This window comes from Ornithorhynchus anatinus, chromosome 3 (genome assembly GCF_004115215.2).
Source record: "Ornithorhynchus anatinus isolate Pmale09 chromosome 3, mOrnAna1.pri.v4, whole genome shotgun sequence".
Classification (NCBI taxonomy): domain Eukaryota; kingdom Metazoa; phylum Chordata; class Mammalia; order Monotremata; family Ornithorhynchidae; genus Ornithorhynchus; species Ornithorhynchus anatinus.
Genome location: NC_041730.1, coordinates 52,416,303 through 52,431,884, shown reverse-complemented (window position 1 = coordinate 52,431,884; position 15,582 = coordinate 52,416,303). Strand labels below are relative to the sequence as shown.

At 46.4% G+C, this 15,582-nt stretch overlaps 1 protein-coding gene and 1 non-coding gene across 7 annotated transcripts in view; both read left to right on the top strand.

Annotated features, from left to right (window-relative positions):
* The window catches only part of LOC100090442 (phospholipid-transporting ATPase FetA-like), a 130,553-nt gene that overhangs the window by 83,489 nt on the left and 31,482 nt on the right, over positions 1-15,582 (top strand). For all 6 annotated transcript variants that reach the window (XM_029060291.1, XM_029060290.2, XM_029060292.2 and 3 more), the window contains 5 exons: positions 29-237; positions 1,909-1,952; positions 2,934-3,099; positions 4,372-4,560; positions 12,162-12,277. In XM_029060291.1, coding sequence (XP_028916124.1) covers positions 29-237; positions 1,909-1,952; positions 2,934-3,099; positions 4,372-4,560; positions 12,162-12,277 — 724 coding nt within the window. The remainder of the gene's footprint in view (positions 1-28; positions 238-1,908; positions 1,953-2,933; positions 3,100-4,371; positions 4,561-12,161; positions 12,278-15,582) is intronic.
* LOC114810730 lies at positions 12,340-12,477 on the top strand. The gene has a single exon (XR_003758425.1). It is a non-coding gene; the product is annotated as a small nucleolar RNA SNORA7 (small nucleolar RNA).

The following is a 15,582-nucleotide window of genomic DNA, read 5'->3' as shown; positions in this document are numbered from 1 at the left end:
GTTTCCACTTCTCTTTTCTTCTTTTCAGTGTAGAGATCATCCGATTGGGCAACAGCTTCTACATTGATTGGGACCGCAAAATGTATTATTCAGTCAACAACACACCAGCCCAGGCCCGCACTACCACCCTGAATGAAGAGCTGGGGCAGATCAAATATGTGTTTTCAGATAAAACAGGAACCCTCACTCAGAACATCATGGCTTTCAACAAGTGCTCAATCAATGGAAAATCATATGGTACACAAAATCATTTTGTTTCTCCCTCCTACTTTCTTTCCCCAAGTCCCAGAAATCTCAACTAACCCAGTCCTGGGCAGTTTTGGTATAACGCAAAGACAGTTCCTTATTCCCTTGCTTTGGCACAATCTCTAATAAAAATAATAATAATAATAATGGAATTTGTTAAGCTCTGACCGTGTTCCAGGCACTGTCCTAAGTGCTAGGATGGATATAAGCAAATTGGGTTGGGCACAGTCCCTGTCCCCCGTGAGGCTCACGGTCGCCATCCCCATTTTCCAGAGAAGGTAACTGAGGCACGAAGAAGTGAAGTCACTTGCCCAAGGTCACACAGCAGACAGAGCTGGGATTAGAAACCACGACCTTCTGACTTCTAGGCCTGTGCTCTATCCACTATGCCGTGCTGCTTCCGACAACTAAAAGCAGCAAGAGAAACTTGAATGGAAGGTCCAGCAAAGACACCGTTGTTTCCAGAGCATGGGCTGATCAGTCAGTGGCCTTTGTTGATGCTAGTTGGCCCTGTCTGGTAGAGCATCCTAGCAGGAGTAGCAAATTAGAAGGTTGGGTTAGCCAGGCGTCTGCCTGTGAACCCTGATTGGAGGGACCAGATCTCAGGTCATGTGTGGAAGTGTCTCGTTGGTCTATTATTAGTAGTAGTAGTATCATTATTATTATTAAATGCCATCGAGTCATTTCTGATTCATAGCAACTCCATGGATATACTTTCTCCGGAACATCCTGTCCTCTGCCATAATACCTTTCTAATGGTCCTTCCATTATCATTATGGTCTCTATCCATCTAGCTGCCGGTCTGCCTCTTAATAATAATAATGTTGGTATTTGTTAAGCGCTTACTATGTGCAGAGCACTGTTCTAAGCGCTGGGGTAAACACAGGGGAATCAGGTTGTCCCACGTGGGGCTCACAGTCTTAATCCCCATTTTACAGATGAGGGAACTGAGGCACAGAGAAGTTAAGTGACTTGCCCACAGTCACACAGCTGACAAGTGGCAGAGCTGGGATTTGAACTCATGAGCCCTGACTCCAAAGCCCATGCTCTTTCCACTGCGCCACGCTGCTTCTCCTACGTCTCTTCCACGTTTTCCCTTGACTTTTCCTAGTATTAGTGTCTTCTCCAGAGGATTAGTAGTATATACATAATTATATATGGTGACCAAAGTGGAACAGAGTTACTCAGGTCCAAGTTCCCCAGTATGAGTTGCGAATTCAGTGTAGTATCAGGCGGCACTCCCGGAACTAATTATTGAGGTAATAATTTGATCGGAACTGTGCGCCCGGTATTATAAAGATGGCAGGATCAGACATTCTCCAGTTCAATTCAGTGGAATTTCTCCGAGCCCGGTGACCAAACTCAATCACTGAGATCTAGTTAACACTCCTCATGCCCTGCAAAATTAGAGTAAATTGTCCATCCAAAGTAAGCTCGGTTCTTAAATACCTATGAAAATGCATTAAAATGCATTTTTTATTTCAAATGAGGGCAATACTGAGTCCTCAACAACCCCACCCTCTGAGTCCCACTGACAAAGTAGTTGGCTTTTCATAGTTTCCTTCATCGCTTTCCAAGAGCACAGCCAGAGTTACAGCAGGTGCTACTGGACAGTTGTCCAGAATCCCTCGTTGGTGACATCTGTGTCTGTTTTCCCAACAGGTGATGTCTATGACCTGCTTGGACAGAGACTTGCGGTCACGGAGGTAAGCAACTGTGGGTAGGACATGGGTTCTAATCTCGGCTCATAGTAAGCGCTGAATACCATAATTAATTCATTCATTAAATCAGAAGAGAGAGGGACTAGCTTGCTGGGGGCAGGGAATGTGTCTACCAACTCCATTATATTGTACTCTCCCCAGTGCTTACTGTGAGCAGAGCATTCACTTCTCAATAAATACGATCGACTGATAGGGGACTCAATCAGTCAGTCAAAGGAAATGAAGTAAAGTCCCAAAGCCCTGATCATCCGCCTCTAGAGTTGACCAGTGCCATTCCAATTTCAGAGCCATGGGTCTAAATTAGGGTGGACCAGCGCAAAAACTCCAGTTCAGAGAAGCTCAGCTTAGCCCCAGTGGCATTTGCCAAGTGCCTCTCTCCATTCTGTCTTCCCAGGCTCCTCAGCAGAAAGCTAATGGCATTCCAGACAGGAGAAGTTGGGGGAGGGGTGGAAAGACCACATTTGGAGAGTTTGGAGACCCACGTTCAAGTCCCAGATCCACCACTGACCTACTGGTCCCCCTCTAGGCTGTGAGGTCGCTGTGGGCAGGAAATATGTCTGTTTGTTGTTATAGTGTACTCTCCCAAGTGCCTAGTACAGTGCTTTGCACATGGTAAGTGCTTAATAAATGCAATTGAACGAATGGATGAATACTGTGTGACCTTGGGCTAATCACTTTCGGGGCCTCAGTTTCCTCCCCTGTAAAATGGGGATAAGATTATAAGCCCCTGTTTGTTCATTCAATTCATTCATTCGGTCGTATTTATTGAGCGCTTACTGTGTGCAGAGCCCTGTACTAAGTGCTTGGGAGAGTATGTCCAATCTCAGTTACCATGGATGTACCCCAGAGCTTAACACAAAGTGAGTACTTTAAAAATGTAATTATTATTACTATCAGTAGTAATAGTGTAAACCAGAAGAATGAAAATGTTCTAGTTAAAAAGCTTGCTCCTCCCCAAATTTTCAGGAAACAGAAACTGTGGATTTCTCCTACAACGAACTGGCTGACCCCAAGTTTGCATTTTACGATCACAGTTTGGTAGAAGCGGTGAAACTCGGAGACACTGCCGTCCACCAGTTTTTCCTCTCCCTCTCCCTCTGCCACACGGTGATGTCAGAAGAGAAAGAGGAAGGTGAGAAGGGGTGTCCAAATACCTCCCTGAATTGGTTTCCCCAAAGCCTCTGCTTGGTTTGCCCCAGCTCTGGGGGCTTCATGGTGTAGTGGATAGACCAAGGGCCTGGGAGGCAGACGGTCTTGGGTTCTAATTCCGGCTGCACCGTTTGTCTGCTAGAACAGCCCATGGTACATAGTAAGCGCTTAACAAATACCATCATTATTATTATTATTATTCAGGCCATACAGTAAGTGATGTGCTGGATGTAAAATCTGGAATCTTTTGAGTGTTTGTCTTTCCAAGGTCTCCTGTGTTAAAGTCTGTCTCTGTCCTCCAAATTCTGGAGAACGAGCATCTGTGCGTCAGTTGGCTACTCTTGTGACACCGGAGAGATGGAAAGCAAGTCGGTGGTTTCCGAGAGCCTCCCTGAGCACCTGTGTGGCCAGACCACGACCGTGGTGGGCAGATCAGGGCTCTGAACACAAGAAGTTCTCCGTTAACACTGGTGGTCGGGTTACAGGATGGAGAATGGGGACGAGAATGGTCATAATGGTGAAGGGATGAGATGAGGAACAAGGCGTTGGGAAAAAAATCAGCTTAGTGTTCCTGTCCCAATAAAGGTAATGAAGAAGGAAGGTGAGTTTCAGGAGAAGAGTTATGAAACAGACATTAGCAGAGGTTTCCTGCCCACTAAATGTTAAAGTGACCACCCTTTGCCCCCTTGGGAACTTGCCCCTCGCCCTCCCCCGACCCCAGTGAAGTTGATCCGGATCTCTCCGGCCAGACCGTCAAGGGTCCCAGAGAGAACATCCCTGCTCTGACCTGAGCTGGAGAGGATCAGTTAAACTGCCTACCTTTATGAAGCTTTCTCTCCAGAGACACGCTCGTGACGAAGAGCCTTGTACCCTACTCTGTGGCTAGAGCTGGGAAGAGCGTTAGCGCTGCCTGAAAAGATAGGGAGAGCTGCCTGCCTTTCCCCGCTTGGCCTCCTACGCCCCTCACTTGGAGTGGGAGGTTTTGTGAGAAGCTTCAGGAGAAAGTTTCTAGGAAGGAAAAAGATGGCGGTGGGCACAGAACTTGCTAAGGAGGGAGGTTGAACCCCAGATTGAGTGTGCTTGTTTTGATGGCAGAATCGTTGCCAGAAATTACACTGCTGAGATCCCAGGTAGGCTGGGGGAGACAGTTTGATTTGTCAAAGCAGGTTCTTGGGTGGGAGGAGTGAATCTGTCCTCTAGATTTGGGGCCCAAATGCTCAGCTGGTTATATTTATTTTTGTCTTTCCACCCAAAGGAAACCTGGTGTACCAAGCCCAATCTCCAGACGAAGGAGCCCTTGTAACTGCAGCCAGAAATTTCGGATTTGTTTTCCGATCACGCACTCCCGAAACGATCACGGTGGTGGAAATGGGGGAAACCAGGGTCTACCAACTTCTTGCAATCCTGGATTTCACCAATGTGCGCAAAAGGATGTCTGTGATCGGTGGGTGCCTTTACTCCCTTCTGGGTTCAGTTTCCCTGGTTCTGGGCAACTGACCCTCTTTCAGCTGCTCTGTCTCAGTTGAGTTTTCCGGTACCTTCAGGCCGGGCAGTAGGCAGCTGGTTGAAGTGCTTAGTACTCCCTGAATGCTGTTTAGGACACTGTGGAGGTTCAGAGGGTACAGTTCCCTCATAGAGTTTAGAGTCTAATCTAGGAAGCAGTGTGGCCTAGTGGATAGAGCACGGGCCTGGGAGCCACAAGACCTGGGTTTTAATCCTGGCTCTGCCAATCGCCTGCTGTGTGACCCAGGGCAAATCAAATACTTTTCTGTGCCTCAGTTTCCTCATCTATTAAATGGAGATTAAATTTCCATTCTCCCTCCTACTTAGACTGTGAGCCCCATGTGGGACAGGGACTTTGTCCAGCCCGATTACCTTGTGTCAATCCCAGGGCTGAGGCTAATGCTCGACTCGTACTAAGCGCTTAACGAAAACCGTTATCAGTATCATTTTTATTATCATCATTATTTGGAGACAGCAGCTGTAGACAACTCGCAAAAGGAGTTTGGAGAGGAACGAATTGCAGGGGAGAACTCCAAGGGAGAGTACGATACAAAAAAAGAGAATTTTTTTAGGACAGGGGATATAGAAGCAGGTTTGAAAGCAGTCATCTGTTAAATCCTGCCAATTCTTCCTCCAAACATTCCCCAGATTTGCCCCATCCTCTACCCAGATAGCCACCACCCTGGTTCCAGTAATTAATTGGGATTAATTACTTTTTTAATGGCATCTGTTTAGCACTTACTATATAGCAGGCATTTTATTTAGTACTGATGTAGATACAAAATAGTCAGGTTTGGCACAGTCTCATTGCCAGATAGAACTTAGTCTTAATCCCTATTTCACAGATGAGGTCACCGAGGCACAGAGAAGTGACTTGCTCAAGGTCACAACAGCAGAGAAGCGTGGAGCCGGGATTAGAACCCAGTTTTCCTAACTCCCAGGCCCATACTCTTTCCACTAGGCCACTCCGGTTCCTTTCCCAAAGTCTTCTATTTCCTTATGCTCATCACTGTCACCTACCCTTAGCGTGATTTATCTCTCCCAGCAACTTCAATCTTTCAATCAATCAGTGAATAGCATTTTTTGACCGCCTTCGGAATGCTGGACTGTACTTCTAAATGATGGGGAGAGGATGTCAGCGTCTCCCATCCGGAAGGGCGGATAAGCCTCACACATAAAATAACCTAGTCAGGCAGTCCCTGCCCCTCATCTGTTTAAGTAGGAGGGAGACCAGGTATCGGATTCCCATTTGACAGCTACAGAAACGGAGGCACGGAGAAGTGAAGTGACCTTCCCAAGGTCACACAGCAGACAAGGGGCAGAGTTGGGATTAAAACCCCAGGTCCCCTGACTCCCTGCTGCTTCTCAATTCAATTAATAAATCAATCAATGAATGATGTTTATTGAGTGCTTTTTATGTGCAGAACACTGTAATAAGAATAATAATGTTGGTATTTGTTAAACGCTTACTATGTGCCGAGCACTGTTCTAAGCGCTGGGGTAGATACAGGGTAATCAGGTTGTCCCACATAGGGCTCACAGTTTTAATCCCCATTTTACAGATGAGGTAACTGAGGCCCAGAGAAGTTAACTGACTTGCCCACAGTCACACAGTTGACAAGTGGCAGAGCCGGGATTCGAACCCATGATCTCTAACCCCCAAGCCTGTGTTCTTCCCACTGAGCCACGCTGCTTCTCTACTAAATGCTAGGGAGGGTTCAATAGAGTAAGTAGACATGATCCCTGCTCTTAAGGAGTTTATAGTCTAGTAAGGGAGACAGACAATAAAATAAATTACACATAGGAGAAGCAATAGAGTATAAAGATTTTATGTAAGTGCTGTGTGGTGGAGGTGGGGGTGGAGTAAGCATCTAAGTGTTTTCTGGGGGTAGACTCAAGAACGTGCTCAAAATAGTAAGAAGGGGAAAGAGGATGGAGAGAGATTAGTCAGGGAAGGTTTTTTTGGAGATGTATTTTTAGAAGTGCTTTGAAGATAGAGTGAGTGTGTGTTACGTGCTTACTATGTGCCAGGCACCGTATTAAGCTCTGGGGTAGATCAGGTTGGACACCACCCTTGTCCCACGTGGGGCTCATTCTTAAACCCCATTTTACAGATGAGGTAACCGAGGCGCAGAGAAGTTAAGTGACCTGCCTAAGGTCACACAGCAATCAAGTGGTGGAGTGGAATTAGAACCCAGGATTCTTAACCTCACTGTTTTCCCTGACTCCAGCCTTTCCCCCTCAGTCCATAGTCTCTACTGGTGCCTGGATCATCTCCCTAAACATTCATTTGTTTGTTCGTTGAGTCGTATTTATTAAGAGCTTACTGTGTGCAGACCACTGTACTAAGCACTTGGGAAAGTACAATACAGCAATAAAGAGTGAAAAGCCCTGTCCACAACGAGCTCACAGACTAGAGGCGAGCCAGTTGCAGTCTAGAAACATCATTCAACACATACCTCTCCACTCTTCAGAAACCTCCAGTGGCTGCCTACCTCCCTCTGATTCAGGCAGAAACTTCTGGCCACTGGATCCAAGACTCTAGCAGCCTTTTAAATCTCACATATTGACTCTTTCTTTATTTCGTTCATTTAGTCGTATTTACTGAGCACTGACCATGTGCAAAGCACTGTACTAAGCGCTTGGGAGAGTATAATACAACAATAAACAGCCACATTCCCTGCCTACAAGAAGCTCATGACCTAGATGGAAGGGGAGATAGATATTAAATAAATAAATTAGAGATATGTACGTAATTGCTTTGGGGCTCGGGAGGGAGGGTGAAAACAGGGAGCAAGTCAGGGCGACGTAGAAGGGAGTGGGAGAGGAGGAGAGGGGCTTAGGGAAGGCCTCTTGGAGGAGATGTGCCTTCAGTAAAGCTTTGAAGGGGGGAGAGTGATCATCTGTTTGATTTGAGGAGGGAGGGCGTTCCAGGCCACAGGCAGGTCGTGGGCGAGGGATCGGTGGCGAGAAAGATGAGATCGAGGCACAGTGAGAAGGTTAGCTTTAGGGGAGTGAAGTGTGCGGGCTGGGCTGTAGTAGGAGAGTAGCGAGATGAAATAAGAGGGGGCAAGGGAATCGAGTGATTTAAAGCCAATGGTGAGGAGTTTTTGTTTGATGTGGAGATGAATGGACAACCATTGGAGTTTTTTGAGGAGTGGGGAAACACGTCCTGAACTGTTTTCTAGGAAAATGATCTGGGCAGCAGAGCGAAATATGGACTGGAGTGGGGAGAGACAGGAGGCTGGGAGGTCAGCAAGGAGGCTGATGCAATAATCCAGGCGGGATAGGATGAGGACTGTATCAGTGTGATAGCAGTTTGGATGGAGAGGATAAGGCGGATTTTAGCGATGTCGTGAAGGTGGGACCGACTCTTCACCCATGACCTCAGTGCTCACTCTTACCTTCTACCAAGAACATCTTTTCACTGGTCCCTGCTGTCTCATCCACTTTTAACACTCTGCTCACACTGTTCCCTCAGTCTGAAGCCTCCCTTCTCCTCACCATCACAAGGCTATCAGCCCTTTGCCCTCTCCATCTCCATTTTGCTCCTAGCTTTAAACTGGCCCCCCAGTTAAACTGTCAACTTTTCAAGGGCAAAGGTCATGTCTTTTACCTCTGCTCTACTTTCAGGTCCTCAGTACAGTGTTCTGCACCCAGTACGTGGCTCAATAAATACCATTAATCGATTCAGTAAATGCTATCGATCGACCGATTCAATAAATACCATGGTTTGATTGATTGAAAGCCACACTAAAATTGGCTCCTGTCATACGATTTCCATGATTACTTCTTACCATCCCAAATAGCATCCACCCAATAGCCACCCCTAGCATTAGCATATTTATAACGTGTGCCCCTGCTAGGGCACTGTGGCTGGTGACGATCTCCAAGAATGCCAAACTAGTGTGCAGGTGAGAGAAAATATAGATTTGGAATCATTCATGTGGAGGCAGTGACTGAAACCTTAGATGAGCCCCTAAGTAGCTTGTGAATACAGAAAGAAGACCTCAGCTCAAAACGAAGCCCTGATGTCTACCGACTCTGTTACGTTGTACTTTCCCAAATGGTGCTCAGTATGGTGCTCCTCATGCAGTAAATACTATTGATCGATTGATTAACTGATGAGAAAAGAAGACCCACTAAATAAAACTGAGGGGAAGGGATCCATTATTTGCTTGAAGCCAAAACCACAGAGATTTTTGAGGAGGATTCAGTGGTCAACAAGATGATGGAGCAGGGAGGGCCAGATAGCGGAGGAAAAAGAAGAAACCAACAAATAGCACCAGGAGGATGTCGCTGGAGATTGCGAAAGCAGTTTCAGTGAGCACAGGGAAGGCAGAAACTCAAGAAGATTGCAGAAAAAGTAGGCAAAGAAGCAATAAAGGCAGTAGTGAGAAAGCATGTTCATAGTGTTGAGACACAAAAGGGAGAAGGAAATAGGATTGGTATAGCAAGAGTGGGGCCAAGAAAGGGGTTTTCAAACTGAGGAGAAATGAGGGGAAGGAGTCTAGAGACAGATGATGATGATGAGGCCAGAGATCGAGGGACTCGGAAACTTCAGGGACCTTACAGAAATGGACAGGCAGCTCTTGGCTCTACTCCTCCTTTGCCCGCGATCTTAATAAGTTCAGTATTTCTCAGATCTGTCCCTCTTCCATCTCTATCCTGGCTCAGGCTCTCATCATCTCCAGTTAAGATTACTGTATCAACCTGCTCATTGATTACACCGCCTCCAACTTCTCCTTTTCCGGTCTATGCTACACTTTGCAGCCAGGATAATTTTCCTTAAATGTCGTTCTGCTCACATCTCACTTCCAACACCTCAAGGCGCTATCCATTTCCCTCCACATCAAAGTTTCTGACCATTGGCTCCAAGGCTGTCCAGGACCTGCAAGGGAGAGGCAATGGGAGGGGCATAAGGGAAGAGAACTCGAGGTGCTTCCTCAATGGGAGGAGGAGGATCTGGAGACTCTGGATGTGGTGGAAGAGTTGGGAGAGCAGGTTCTCCCTTGGAGAGAGTGGTCAGGGAGGGAAGGCAGTGGGGACCTAAAGCAGGGAAGGGGTTGCTGAATGGAGGTTAGAAAAAAGGCTGGCGAGAGAATAGATACCGCCAATCAATCAGTCGGCATTTCTTGAGCACCTACTGTTCTAATAAGCTCTTGGAAGAGTACAAAATAATTGGAAGACAATCTCTGCCCTCAAGTGTCTTTTAGTTTAGTGGGGAAGACAGGCACTTAAATGAATTATAGATGGGGGAGTAAAAGAGTTCATACGATGTGTACGGAAGTACTTGGGGGTTGGGGGTGACTTAAGTGATATGTGAAGGTGGCAGAGGGAACCCGGAAAGTGATGCCTTTGACAGGAAAGTGGTCCAGGGCTGCTAAGGAGAGTGGCTGGGTGGTGAAGGGGGGAGGGAGGGGATGGCCCCAAAGTGGGAGAAGCCCCAAGCCCAGGATGAAGAAGGAAAGAAAGGGTTTGGAACAGGAGAGGATCTGAGTGGCATCCGAGGGAGTATTTGGGTCAGTGCAGACTTTGATGTTCGGCACCTGACTGGGCTAGGGAAAGCAGAACAGTCGATTGGTTTCATTTTCCTGCACAGTGATGTCATATCTCCACTCTCCCCATTTCCCTCCCTTAGCTCTCTCTTACCTCTAGCATTTATGTAGCAATCAGTAGTATTTATTGCGTGTTTACTGGGTGCAGAGCATGGGCAAGTACAATACAACAGAGTTGGTAGGAATGTTACCTGCCCACAACGAGCCTAGAGGACCTATTTACTTACTCATATCATTCCTCAGCACTCAAGTATATGTATTTATTTAGTACAGTGCTCTGCACACAGTAAGCACTCAATAAATACAACTGAATGAATGAACTGGGCATAAGAAATGGCATGAGAAGAAGCACGGTGTAGTCGACAGAGCACAGAGCTGGGAGGCAGAAGGCCATGAGCTCTAATCTCCGGTCCGCCATTTGTCTGCTGTGTGACCTTGGGCAAGTCAGTTCACTTCTCTGGGCTAAGTTACCTCATCTGTAAAATAAGGATTGAAACTGAGAACCCCACGTGGGGCGGGGACCGTGTCCAATCCGATTTGCTTGCATCCACCCCGGATCTTAACGGGACCTGGCTCGTAGTAAGCACTTAACAAATACCACAATTATTATTATAATTTTGGAGTACTCTGTAAGTAATTTTATATTTCTCTCTCCCATTAGCGTATAAGTTCCTTGAGGGTAGGGGTTATGTCGCTTATTTATTTTGTATTTCTGAAGTCCTTGCCCGCCAAGCGTCAATACTACAGCTTACTACTACTATTGATCTCCACCAGGTCTCTCCTTCTTACTTAGCTGTATTCTTCACCCAGTACACCCCAACTTGCTGCCTTTGTCCTCCCAAGCTAAACTTTTAACTCTACCTGGTAATAATAATAATAATGTCGGTATTTGTTAAGCGCTTACTATGTGCTGTTCTAAACGCTGGATCTCGATTTCTCCCAGCTCTGTCCTCTCACTCTCATGGTTTCCCTGGCTCGGAACTCCCTCCTTCCCAAAGTCTGACATGCCATTTTCAAAGCTTCCCCAAAACTCCACCTCCACAAATAAGCTTTCCCTGATTAATTTCCAACACCCCAAATCATAACAACCCATCTGCCATCCCTGGCCCTTATGTATGTTTTTATTCCTACCTTCAGAACTTAGGTAAGCATGCTTATTTCAAGGGCACTATGTTCAAGTACTGTCCTATTTATAAATGTTTATCTATCTCACCCAGAGGAGTGTAAATTCCTCATTTTTTCCTGCTGTACTCTCCCATGCACTTAGTACAGCACACTGCATCCAATGGGTGTTCAGTGTTCTACTTCTGCTCTCCTCAGCCTATACTCTGTGCTCCTCCCAGACAAACATTCTCACTTTCCATTGCTTTCACCTCTTTTACCTCTAACCCTCTGATTTACACCCATCTGGCATTTCCCTGACTACAGTTTTCCCCTTCTTCAGAGCCCATTTGAAATCCGGCCTCCGGAGGTAGGTGTGGCCCAATTCATTTTCTCCTCCGTAGCCTCCCAACTACCACCTCCACATTAAGATACCCACAGCCACCCAAAGCACTTAACATGCATATCGATTGATGTGCTTTGTTACTTAATCAATCAATCATATTTATTGCATCCTTACTATGTGCAGAGCACTGTACTAAGCGCTTGGGAGAGTACAGAATTAGCAGACACGTTCCCTACCCATAATGAGCTTACAGACCAGAGGGGTAGAATTAAGCATTTTTCCATCTTTCTAGTCTCTTTTTCTGCTTATCTGTAGTTTGTCTGTCTTCCCCCTTAAAGTGTAAGCTCCTTGAGGGATTTTGCCCTGGTCTAGGTACTCAAATGGGTATTTAAATATTATTGATTGATTGATTGATTGATTAACTGACTGAGAACTTGGGGAATTGGGGGAGCAGGCGTGGATGCAGAGGTTGTTGGTCTTGGGCTGATCAGTTTTTCTTCAGGAAACAGAAAGTCTCTCTGGACTTGCTTTTTCTAGTGCGGGATCCTGAAGGCAAATTGATACTATTCTGCAAGGGGGCTGACACCATCATCTACACACTACTTGACAGTTCCTCGGAGGCCCTGAAGGATGTGACCATGGAGCACCTGAATGTAAGTAGGACCGTCGGGGCTCCTTTCTAAGAGTGGATCTGTAGGTTTCTATATGAACGGTGCCTCTCTCAGGATCACACCTGGAGAGTTTCCAGTACTCTACCGGTCTTAGCTACGGGAAGGAAAGTCGAGCAGAGGCCTATCCATTCCATTCCTAGCTTGGCCAGTGGCTAGCGAGTGGAAGGTCATCTGCTACAAGTCGAAACTCACCTGTGCTGGGCAACAGCGGCATGAGAGAGAGTTGAGGGCAGAGACTCACGTTTACTGCGCGGAAGAAAGCGATGGTAAACCGCTTCTGTATTTTTTACCAAGAAAACTCTATGGATACACTGCCAGAATGATTGCAGATGGAAGTGGGTCATTCTGGGAGATATATGTTCATGGAGGTGCTATGGGTCAGAGACAACTCGATAGCATAAGACGAGATATGGAGGGTGACTTTGTGTGTCTCAAGGCACAGGGAAGTCCAGAAGACTCAGGAAAAAAAGAGATTATTGAGTTTGGCCAATTCGTTTGTGGGCAAAGGTGAGTGTCTACGTATTTACTGAGTCTAAAGAGTGAGTACGTGTGTGTATGTGTGTGTGTGTTACGTGTGTGGATGTGAACAGAGAGAGAAGAGAGAATATCTGTGGGTACATTGCCAAAGGCCAGGATTTCTTCACTCTTGGTGTCCTGGGACCCAGGATTAACACTGAGCACAATGACCCAAATTCATTCCTTCATTAGCTGAGTGACCCAAATTAATTCCTTCATTAGCTGAACCTCACCCAAGAGCTGTTCTGGGTAGGCCGGCCCAGAGACCTCCCCAGAGACGTGGAGGAAACGGTGGGGCTCATCCAAGATGTAGTATTCTGGAATCATCTCCCTTCCCTTTCTTTCTGTGGCATAGACAAGCAAACCTACTTACTCTCTCTGGATGGAGACAGGACAAAAAACCCTCCCTTGACCCCACGGCTCCCTCCAGTTACCGCCCCATTTCCCTCCTACCATTCCTCTTTAAACTCCTTGAGCGATCTGTTTACATCTGCTGTCTCAAATTCCTCTCCTCCAATTCTCTCCTTGACCCCCTTCTATCTAGCTTCCATCCCCTTCACTCCACAGAACTGCCCTCTCAGAGGTCACCAGTGATCTCCTTCTTGTCAAATCCAACAGCCTCTACTCCATCCTAATCCTACTCGAACTCCCAAATGCCTTCAACACTGTCAATCTCCTCCTTCTCCTGGAAACATTACAATAATAATAATAGTATTTGTTAAGCGCTTACTATGTGCCAAGCACTGTTCAAAGCGCTGGGGGAGATATAAGGTAATCAGGTTGTCCCTCGTGGGGCTCACAGTCTTCATCCCCATTTTACCGATGAGGTAACTGAGGCACAGAGAAGTTAAATGACTTGCCCAAAGTCACACAGCTGATAAATGGCAGAGCCGGGATTAGAACGCACGACCTCTGACTCCCAAGTCAGGGCCCTTTCCACTAAGCTACGCAGCTTCTCTTATCCAACCTTGGCTTCAATGACACTTTCCTCTCCTGGTTCTCCTTTTATTGCTCTGGTGGCTCATTCTCATTCTCCTTTGCGGGCTCCTCCTCTGCCTTCCACGCCCTAACTGTGGGGAGGGGTCTCTCAAGGTTCAGTTCTGGGACCCCGTCTACCCTCCCCCACTCCCTTGGAGAACTCATTCACTCCCATGACTTCCATTACCACTTCTATGCAGATGATACCCAAATCTACATCTCCAGCCCTGATCTTTCTCCCTCTCTTTGGTCTTGCATTTCCTCCTGCTTTCAAGACGTCTCTCTTTGGATGTCCTCCCATCACCTCCGGATTAACATGTACGAACAGAACTCCTCATCTTCCCACCCAAACCCTGTCCTCCCATCACTCTCCCATCACTGTAGATAGATAGCACTGCCATCCTTTCTGTCTCACAAACCAGTAACCTTGGCATTATCCTTGACTCCTCTCTCTCATTCAACCCAGATATTCAATCCATCACTAAATCCTGTCAGTCCCACCTTCACGACATCACTATAATCCTCCCTTTCCTCTCCATCCAAACTACTACCGCGTTAATACGATCACTCACCCTATCCTGCCTGGATTACTGCATCGCAAGTGCTTAGTAAAGTGCTTTGCACACAGTAAGCACTCAATAAATATGATTGAATGAATGAATGAAAAGGGATACATTAACTAGCTGTATGCCACTAGAAAAGAAATAGGAAACTGAAACAAAGCCCAGTGGAATATATCATTGGGAGATTAACAGCAGCTTCTAGCTTCAAAGCTAATTTAAGATTCAAAGAACTGTAATGCAATTCAACTTTCAGTCCTTGAGATTTGGGGATCTTTGGCTGAGAAGATCAGTTTTTTGTCTTTAGCGCTGTTTGAACTGGCTTTTGATAGGTTTTGCAGTTTTTCTTAAACACTGTTTCCTAACTTTGTGGAAAGTTCCTTTTCTTTCAATATGCACTGTCTGTTCTCCTTCCATTAATTGGAAGGCCCTTTGAGGAAAAGGAATGGAAAGGGAAGAGACCTACTAGAGCTTCCACTGTATTTTTTATGTGAGGGTTCTGCAAACAGCGATGATAATGATATTATTTCCTCTTGAGGCTGGACTTATCCCAGAAGGCTCATCTGGTTTCTCAAGCAGTTTCATCAGCATCCCCTGTGTGCCATTTTTAACATCAAATAGCAGATAGAACCACTACTCGTTTGTCAGGCCCTGGAATTACCCACACTGCTTTTTTTCTTTCAATCACAGCACAGCTTTTCTGAGCAGGACATGTGAGGAAAATGGAGGCTAGCTGCTTGGAGTAGGGTGAGTGAGTGGTTGTGGCGTGTGTGTGTAGGTGTATGCTCTCAAAACAGAAATACTGAGGTTAGTGAGCAAAGGAAGCTTTCTGCCCCACCGCAGAATGTCCAGGGATTGTGTCTCCCAGGCCTCTGATTCCGAAAGAGGGAGGGAGGGAGGGAGAGAGAGAGATAGAGAGAGAGCTGCGTTGTCATGGTGTCCACATGCACAAGTGGCTGAGGAAGGTTTCAGGGCCCAGAGCTGCTGCTGGCCTTCCATGTGATGAGTCTGCCCTCAACAGCAGGTTGGCCTAGAACCAGCTGCTCCACTGTCAATAGGAAGAATGGTGCACTTGGAATTTATCTCTTTTCTTCTGCAAGATTCAGAACACTATTAAAAGACTCTACATTTTAAGCACATCCATCTATCCCAAATCCCATAAGGTGGGGAACAGAGCAAAGAAGGAGGAGAGGAGGAGGGATTGCTTATAATAATCTTGCAACCCGGTGGGGA